General features: G+C 40.3%; 1 protein-coding gene across 2 annotated transcripts in view; it reads right to left on the reverse strand.

Annotated features, from left to right (window-relative positions):
• The window catches only part of TTC21B (tetratricopeptide repeat domain 21B), an 82,645-nt gene extending 73,362 nt beyond the window's left edge, over positions 1–9,283 (reverse strand). For both annotated transcript variants that reach the window (XM_057744561.1, XM_057744563.1), the window contains exons 1-4: positions 9,150–9,283; positions 4,319–4,448; positions 4,120–4,230; positions 1,014–1,180 (exon numbers count right to left, since the gene is read on the reverse strand). In XM_057744561.1, coding sequence (XP_057600544.1) covers positions 1,014–1,180; positions 4,120–4,230; positions 4,319–4,448; positions 9,150–9,170 — 429 coding nt within the window. In that variant the 5' untranslated portion in view covers positions 9,171–9,283. The remainder of the gene's footprint in view (positions 1–1,013; positions 1,181–4,119; positions 4,231–4,318; positions 4,449–9,149) is intronic.
• Between the last annotated feature and the right edge of the window lie 248 nt (positions 9,284–9,531).

The raw sequence follows: 9,531 nt of genomic DNA on the forward strand, positions 1-9,531 counted from the left end.
TTCTCAAATTCCTACCTGCTGCACTATATGTTAGTGTTGGCCCTTAAAACCTTCTGCCAAAAGTACTACCTTTGGGGGTTTATATTCTGGTTTCTTTCCAGATCAGTTCATCCTTTAAACCTCTGCTAAATTAATCTTCTGAATTTGCACTTTAATAATATCACTGACGATTAAAAATCTTCAATGACCCTCAATGCATATCTACAAATACTTGTACCTAGCCATCAAGATCCTTCAATTTGTCCCAATTCACTTTTCTAACCTTTTCTTCCAGCCTCTCCTTCTCTGTACCCTGTATTCCCATCAGATGTGAGGTTCTCACTGTACCCAGAACCTACATGTCTTTTTGTTTTTCTCATTTCCATCTATTATCACCCATCTTGGGAGTAGCTACTTCCCTTTTCCATAATCTTTGCCTGTGGAAACTGTATCCATCTTTCAGGTTTTAGCTCAAATGCCACTTTCTTCAAGAAATTCTTCTTCATTCTCCTAACATTTATAGATGTGATCTCTCCTTGAACACTTAAAATAGTGCCTAGCACCGAGCAGACAAGCAGTAAATGTTAACTGTTATTTTCCTGCACGTTTTAATCACACTTCTCTCATTCCATTTGTCAATTTTCTCACAACATTAACTGGTATGTGCTCTGTAACACCGCTACATGATCCATTCATGAAAGTAAACTATATATTTCCTTCCTATATTTCTATTATAAGCAGTGCAAATAATGGTGCCTTTTACCTAGAGCAGTTCAATAAGGAGAGTAGGAGGGAAGGAAGGAGAAAGCAGAGGAGGGAAGGGAGGGAAGGAACCAGGGAGGGATCTTGTCAACTTAATAAGTAACATTAAAAAACCTTAGAGAAACACAATTTTATAAAATAATAAAATATTAAAATAAAGCTGTTATTTACAAAGTGAGAATAGAGTGAGCAACAACAAAGAATACTACAGAACATATAAATAACCTGAGTTTCCTTTAATGTTACTATTTCAACATAAGAAAACAAGCTACCTCTTTACTACCATTTGACATTTTGATCATTCGGTCAATATATTCTCTGGCCTTATCGTGACGACCAACATGCCACAAAAATAAGCCTGCAAGGTACAAAGCTTTCGGTCCAGCTCCTTTACGTTGCTCCTTCACTCTGGCATCTGATTCCAGAATAGCTTCTCTATCTGGGAGAGGAAAAAAAGACATTAAGTAAAAATCAAATTCTAGATCAAGAGTTTATAATAAGTCAGAGGATTAACAGCAGAGAACATAGTTCTTCTCTCTACAGCAGCACTAATAAAAATAAAATGCAAGCCACATGTGTAATTTAAAATTTCCCAGTAGCCACATCAAAGAAGTAAAAAGAAACAAGTAAAACTGACTTTAATAGTATATTTTATTCAACCCAATGTATCCAAATTATCATTTCAATACATAATTGATTTGAAAATTTTTAAGAAGATACTTTCCTTTTTTTTTCTTCTTACTAAATCTTTAAAATCTGGTATGCACTTTACACACAGCACATCTCAATTAAGATGCTAAATTTTCTTCAGAAAATCTTAATATACACTTAGATTTCATACAATTTATTTTGGAAAACAGAATCATATACTCATTCGAAACAGAACTTTTCTAACAACTCAATCAAGTATCAGTTTTAAACTTAAACGTATTGATAAATTAATTTGAATTTAATTTAAAATTCACATCCTCAAATGAGACACATTTCAGGTGCTCTACTGCCACCTGTGGCTAACGACCACTGTGACCACACTACCGTTCTATAGTTTATGTCATTCTTAAGACAGAAAGGTTATACATGCAAATATTTTTTTAACAGTAAGACTTGAAAAAGTTAGCAATGATTCTAAAAGGAGACAGTTATTAGCGGTAAATCCAGAACTAGTAGTCAAATTACTCTACTTCCTAATCCAATTCTAAAACATATAAATATGCCAGGCTGCTATCACAGGCCAGTGAAAGGTGGTATAATTACTACTACTTATATAGTTTAATACTGACTGCTCCCTTAAAAAGATGGTCTACTTCTAGAACTCTCATCACTTCTATTTAATCTGTTACGTATGTGCTTACGACACAAATGTCGAGATCCAACTCCCGGGTCGAATCAGAATGTGGATCAGCTAGGCAACAGGAAGAAATGTTTAAGTTGAGGGCTCAGATCCTAACAGGCTACCTTTCTGGAAGGCTCCAAGGAAAGGTACATGGCTCTTCCTTTTAACTCTAATGGTACAAATTTAAATTTAAATGTGGAATTACCAAGGTACAACTTTACGAGCTTAGGTAATAAAATTGTATTCTGGAGGGCCCCCAACACACTCACTGGAACACCTTCAGAAGTTTTCACTAAATAGTGGTGATACAGAAACAGAACTTATCAGGGCAGGAGAAGGCGTTGTACCATCCTGCCCAGATTTCCATCAAGTCCCTAGTGGCGCATCAGTCAGCTGTGATACAGTCTGCATAAAGCTAGCTCTTGCCAGCTATCAGCTCAAGTTCTTAATGCATCACAGCCCTTTAACAACCAGGGCTTACATCAGCATTCAGGAAGAATGCACGAAAACAATCTAGGCCCTTCCTAGGCAAGACTGACAGACATTTGGGCCTCTCCTGAATTCAAGCCCACTCAGCATCATCTATGGAGGACAGTCAAGTAAGGACTCAGGCATCGCTAAACAACGCTTCTGCCTTCATCTTTTTAGTGTTCTGGAAATCACATTTTCCAACAGAACCAGTACTCTTGGGAATAACCAATTAAATAAAAACTTAAGGGAAGAAAATATTTTGTTAATCTCTCTCTCTCTCTTTTTTTTTTTCTTTTTTTAGGCTTACTGACTACAGCTCTCCCATGCAAATTCTCTGCTCCAGCTATACACACTCCTGCTGCAGCACAGAGAAAGGGGATCCAGAGAGGAGCCTCATCCTGAACCATTTCCACATTATCTGCCCATTGAGTTCTCTGGCTTGACAAATGTGCTTTATACTCAAATCTTAGTTACCCTTCAAAAAGAAGATCAAGTCCCCATTTCCACAGAGCCTTCCCAGCCTACTCCTATGCATACACAGCACATGCCATTTTCAATTAATTATGGATTCATTTGCTTTATTTCGTATCAGTTTACTTAATAGTAACATTAGTATTTAATCTTTGCGGGTTTTACATTTTTTTCCCCAACCAGATTATAAACTTGATGTCACAGATCACTTCTTACAATGCTTTTGGATCCTCTATCTGACACAGTCCATTGCAGAAAGTAAGCATCTAGTTGTTAGATTTGTTTACGTGCTAAACATACCAGTGTTTTAAATAACTTTTTATTGATTTGTACAAGTATATGTGGGTGAAGGATGTGATACTTTGCTTAAGAAAAAACTGTTTTCCAATATTTAAAAAAATTCTGTGACATTTGTTAATTGTCTAATTATTTGAAACATGATCTATTTTTAGAATGCTATTAGCTGTTACTGGATATATATGGATGAATACAATACTCTTTCTTTTTTATTACCTATAATTCTAATACTGTTCTGACTCAGCCATTAAGATACACCATATTTTAAGACATTTCATACAATTTGAACTGCTGGTTTATGTATAAAGTTCTTTCTATAATCTAATCATATTTCCCAATCTACTACCAGTTAAAAACTTACTATTTCCCAAAAAGCTAGCCCCTTGGGGGACATAAGGGCTTTTAAGAAGCTTAAGATATAGTAAAGAGAGAAACTGCATGTAGCTATATACGCACACAAGTTGTAAAGTTGGCTGCTACAGAGTAATTTATGTATATACCTATTTTGAGCTATCCTTTTTTTTAGTTTAACCATTGTTAACATACACTCACCTCTGTATTAATTCAAACAATCCCTACATACTAATGAAACTTCTGCCATAGGATATAAGGAATACGAAAGCAACAGAACACCCACACTTCTTGTGCTTAAATCAGTCTTATCAGGAAGATAAAACAAATATGACATAACAGTATCTACAGATGACACATAATACTGTATGATCAGACTGAATGTTAAGCTAATTGAGAAAAATCAAAATGAATTGAGTAAAAAACTGTCTAAGCATTATACTTAAATACTATACCTGGATTGGGACTCATTTTATGAGCATATATCAGTGCAATTAGAGAACAAAGGGATACATCTTGTTTATTTTTAATAGCCTCAAATTCTCGAAGAGCTTCTTGAGTTTTACCTGAAAATTAAAATTACAAAGTGAAAATTGTTCTTGGTGCAAAACAAGAATTTAAAACATATGGAAATGTTTAATAATTAGTACATACCTTCCATTAATGTACCATAGGCATGATAAAACCTGAAGATGGGGTCACTGCCATACCTCTTAATTCCCTCACTGGCAACAAGTAACACATGATGGAAATATCTCTCTTGACAATAGTAATTAATCAAAGTCTAAAAGGAAATAAAGACTAAATGTTAAAAGAGATTCTGATGCTCTGAAATACTCTAAGAAGCAGATATTAATCTAAGCTTTCTTGAATTCTATGAATAATCTAAAACTTAGATAACATATTTTTTTCTTCCAAGTTCCTTAAAATATTGTTAAAGGCTAGCACTTAATACTAAGGAACGTGGAACACAGTGAGCACAAAATTACTGAAATAACTCAATGCTTTCTAATAATTTCAATCTTTTTTTCCTAAGCTATTTCTTAACAATACTGAAGCCAGGGTACTTTCACCTCTTTCCTTTCCCCACATTTTCTTAAAAGTTTTAGAAAATGGGAAAACAGACAGAGAGCAGGAATTTAAAAAAAATAAAGAGGATTCCATTGCTAGACCACAGATTTCTTTTAAAACAAAAACCCTGTTTCTACTTTGTTTTTAAAGCATCACAGAGTAATGACCAATTAAACTCATCAATTTATTGTCTAAGGTTATCTTGTTTTCTGAGTTCTACAACAAATAACTGTCAGTAAAACAAAAGATCTATTTTTTAACAGAAATGACTACCTTTAGGATTTTTTTCAAAATTATATTATTTATACATGAGGCAGAAAACCAGTATCAGGAGATACAAAGTTCTTATTAACTGGGTCTATGCTTTACACCATTTTTCTCAGGATCATATTGAAGGCTTAGTCACTAACCTAATCAAAGAGGGAAGCCATATTCATCATCCCCGCCATACACCTGATTCACCTCCACAAACCAGTTCGGGCCATTCCCCTACCTACCAGGACTGACTCTTCAGCTGGTTCAGCAGGAGTGCTATTTACAAGAGCCAGGTCATGGAAACAACCTAAATGCCCATCAACAGATGAATGGATAAAGAAGATGTGGCACATATATTCAATGGAATATTACCCAGCCATAAAAAGGAAGGAAACTGAGTTATACGTAATGAAGTGGATGGACCTAGAGTCTGTTATACACAGCAAAGTAAGCCAGAAAGAGAAAAACAAATACCGTATGCTAACACATACACATGGAATCTAAAAAAAATGGTACTGATGAACCCAGTGACAGGGCAAGAATAAAGATGCAGTTGTAAAGAATGGACTTGAGGACACAAGGTGGGGGGTGAAAGGGAAGCTGGAACCAAGCGAGAGAACAGTATTGACATATATACACTACCAAATGTAAAACAGATAGTTAGTAGGAAACTACTGCATAAAACAGGGAGATCAACTAGATGATGGGCGATGACTTAGAGGGATGGGATAGGGAGGGATGGGATAGGGAGGGTGGGAGGGAGTCGCGGGAGAGAGGGGATATGGGGATATATGTATAAACACATATGATTCACTTTGTTGTACAGCAAAAACTGGTACAACAATGTAAAGCAATTATATTCCAATAAAGAGCTTTAAAAGAAAAAAGAAAAAAAAAAGGACATGGATTTTAAGACCTGGTTTCAACATTCTGGTCTATCTTACAGCACTTCAGTTTGCTCCTCTGCAAAATGCTGGTAGTCACAGGTCACTGTAAGGATTAATTGAGATATTCATACTGTAAAACTCCTATTCGGGGAAAAAAAAAAAAGTTCCTCCAAATCCCATATGTTGATGATATTAAAAACAAACAAAAAACACCACACTTCCAACCAAGACCTCATCACAGCTCCAGATTCCTATTTTCAATTTCCCCACCACCCAAGCTAGACATCTTCCTGTTTGCACAGTCCCCCTAAGTCTAACCAGTCAGGAGGTTCTTCTGTTGCTCCAGTCTACTCCACACTCCCTACACCTATTCCACTGCCCTGGTTCAGGTTAGGTTGTTCAATCCAACAAACATTTACCGCCTGCCTATGAGTGCCAGGCACTGGGCTAGGTACAGTGAATACGAAGATTAATAAGATATGGTTGCTATCCTAGAAAAGCTTAAAATTTTCAACTGAGACTAGTATCTAAAGATTATATGAACCCACACACCTAGTCAATTAATCTTTGACAAAGGAGGCGAATATGCAATAGAGAAAAGAGTCTCTTCAGCAAGTGATGTTGGGAAGGCTGGACAGCTGCATGTAAATCAATGAAGTCAGAACACACCCTCTCACCATACACAAAAATAAACTCAAAATGGCCTAAAGACTTAAATATAAGACATGATACCATAAAACTCCTAGAAGAAAGCATAGGCAAAACATTCTGATATAAATGATAGCCATGTTTTCTTAGGTCAGTCTCCCAAAGCAATAGAAAAAAAAGCAAAAATAAACAAATAGGGCCTAATCAAACTTAAAAGCTTTTGTACAGCAAAGGAAACCACAAACAAAATGAAAAGACAACCTATGGAGTGGGAGAAAATATGAGTTTGCAAATGATGTAACCAACAAGGTTGTTGCATAATTGTACAATTTTGCAAATTGTGTAATTTCCAAAATATACAAACAGCTCAAACAACTCAGTAAAAACAAAACAAAACAAAAAACAAAAAACCCAGAAAAACCCAACAACCCAACTGAAAAATTGGCATAAGACCTTAATAGACATCTCGCCAAAGAAGACATACAAGATGGCCAACAGGGACATGAAAAGATGCTCAACATTGTTAATTATTAGAGAAATGCAAATAAAAACTACAATGAGCAACCACCTTACACCGGGTCAGAATGGCCATCATTAAAAAATCTACAAATAACAAATGGTGGAGAGAGTGTGGAGAAAAGGGAATGCTGTTGGTGGGAATGTAAACTGGTGCAGTCATTATGGAAAACAGTTTGGAGGTCCCTCAAAAAACTAAACATAGAGTTGCTACATGATCCTGCAATCCCACTCCTGGGTGTGTATCATGAGGAAACTGTAATTCAAAACATGCATCCCAATGTTCATTGCAGCATTATTTACAATAGCCAAGACATGGAAACCACCTAAATGTCTACTGACAGATGAATGGATAAAGAAGATGTGGTATATATATATATACATACACACACACACAATGGAATACTATTCGGCCATAAAAAAGAATGAAATAATACCGTTTGCAGCAACACGGATGCAACTAGAGATTATCACGCTAAGTGAAGTAAGTCAGAAAGAGGAAGACAAGTATCATATGATATCACATGTGGAATCTAAAGTATGACGCAAGTGAACTTTACAACACAGAAAAAGACTCAGAGACATAGAGAAGAGACTGGTGGCTGCCAAGGGGGAGGAGGGGCGGGGGAAGGATGGATTGGGAATTTGGGGTTAGCGGATGCAAACTACTATGGAGAGAATAGATAAACAACAAGGTCAAACTGTACAGCACAGGGAGCTCTATTCAAATAATTCAGATTTCAGTGTCTGTAAGTACTGTTCTTTATTGGAACAATGCCATGCTCATTTGCTTAAGTATTGTCTGTGGCTGCTTTCATGATACTAGGGCAGATTCGATGCCACAGAGACCCTACGACCCATAAAGCCTGAACAGGCACCACCTGACCCTTTACAGAGAAAGTCTGATGTTCTATTTAAGGCTCCTGTTCTAGAGCCTTAAGTAGAACAGAGATTACTGAATGCTTAGGTTAGAGAGAAAGCTGGGACCAAGAAGGGCATCTTATTGAGTTGATCCTATAGTCTAAGCGATGAGTTAAATGACAGTTTTTAGCATGAAAGTGTTTTAATTCAATAGTTCATTTGGGTCTGAAGGATAAATTTAAGGGGATGAAAGTACTTAAGGGGATGGGGGAAGTCTTCACAGGAAGATAATGTAAAACTTCAGGCAAAAAAAGCAGAAAACACTCCAGCACTCCCTATCACTGCCAAGTTGTCCTCCATCCACTCATCACCCGCTAACAGGGTACACGTTGCATTTACCAGTTTACCAAGTGACTCCCCCTCCTCAAGAGCTGAAAGATTTGGGAAGGTTTTCTTAGCTTTATTACTGCAGGGCTGATTATCCTCAGGGGTCAGAACAGTGCCAGACACGAGGGAGGCAGTCAATAAACATTTGTTGAATTAACCTAAGGTTTTCTCCAACATTGGAGTATAAAATCGCAGTCCCTGTGAAGGTGGGGGCTGTTCCGTTCTGTCCATCACTACCTCCAGCTCCAGTGGACACGCAGTGAGCCCTCCAGCAATACGTGAACAAACGAACGGAAAAGATCAACGTCCTAAAAAGTAACTTCTACTTTCAAGTCTCATGTGTTTGTTTCCCTATCATTATTTCTTAAGTGGGACCGTCATTAAATATCTGCTGAACGGATGCATCAGCGATAAACACATCGAGAAGACCACCCCCCCACTGCTCCTCCGTTTTCAAGCCTCTGTCTGTCTTCGGCTGATCTCACACGACCTTTCCGCGCCCCTTCAGCGCCCACGCTGGGAGCGGGCACCAGTTCCCTGCAGGTCCTTACACGCTGCGCCCGGGAGACGCACGGGGCGTCCTCTGCTGACCAAACCTTACGAGCACACGGGGCACAAAAGGAGAGGGAGACACGCCCAGCGGGTGGGAGCAGCGCGCCCGCAGCGACCGGGAAAGCGGCGCGCGGGGAAGGCCGCCCCCCACCAGACGCCACGGCAGGGCCCGCGGGGCGGCGGGGGCGCCGAGGCGGCGGGCACCGCGGGATCCCTGCGGCCTCGCCGGGTCGGCCCGCGCGCTCCCCGCGCCCCCCGGCGCCTCACCACCCCGCGCGGCAGCACGCGGCCGGTTCCCGTCCGCTCACCTTCAGCCCCTGCGCGTCCATGATGTCCCCGAGGCCGGGCCGCGGGCCTCGCGAGCCTGGGCCCGCCCAAGCCCAGCCGGAGAGCCAGGGGCTCCGGGCCTCGCCGCCCAGTCCCAGGCCCGCTCCGGACGCGGCGGGAGGGGCGGGACGCGGCGGGAGGGGCGGGACGCGGCGGGAGGGGCGGGACGCGGCGGGAGGGGCGGGACGCGGCGGGAGGGGCGGGACGCGGCGGGGCCGCGCCGCCATTGGCTGCCGGCCGAGGGGGCGGGCCCTCGCAGCAGTGATTGCGGGGTCCAGGCGCGGGCGGGGCGCGGAGGGAGGGGCGGGGCCGCACCTCCATTGGCTGCCGGCCGAGGGGGGCCCTCGAGGCAGCGATTGCGGG

The sequence above is a fragment of the Hippopotamus amphibius genome, chromosome 8 (genome assembly GCF_030028045.1).
Source record: "Hippopotamus amphibius kiboko isolate mHipAmp2 chromosome 8, mHipAmp2.hap2, whole genome shotgun sequence".
In the NCBI taxonomy this organism is placed as follows: Eukaryota; Metazoa; Chordata; class Mammalia; order Artiodactyla; family Hippopotamidae; genus Hippopotamus; species Hippopotamus amphibius.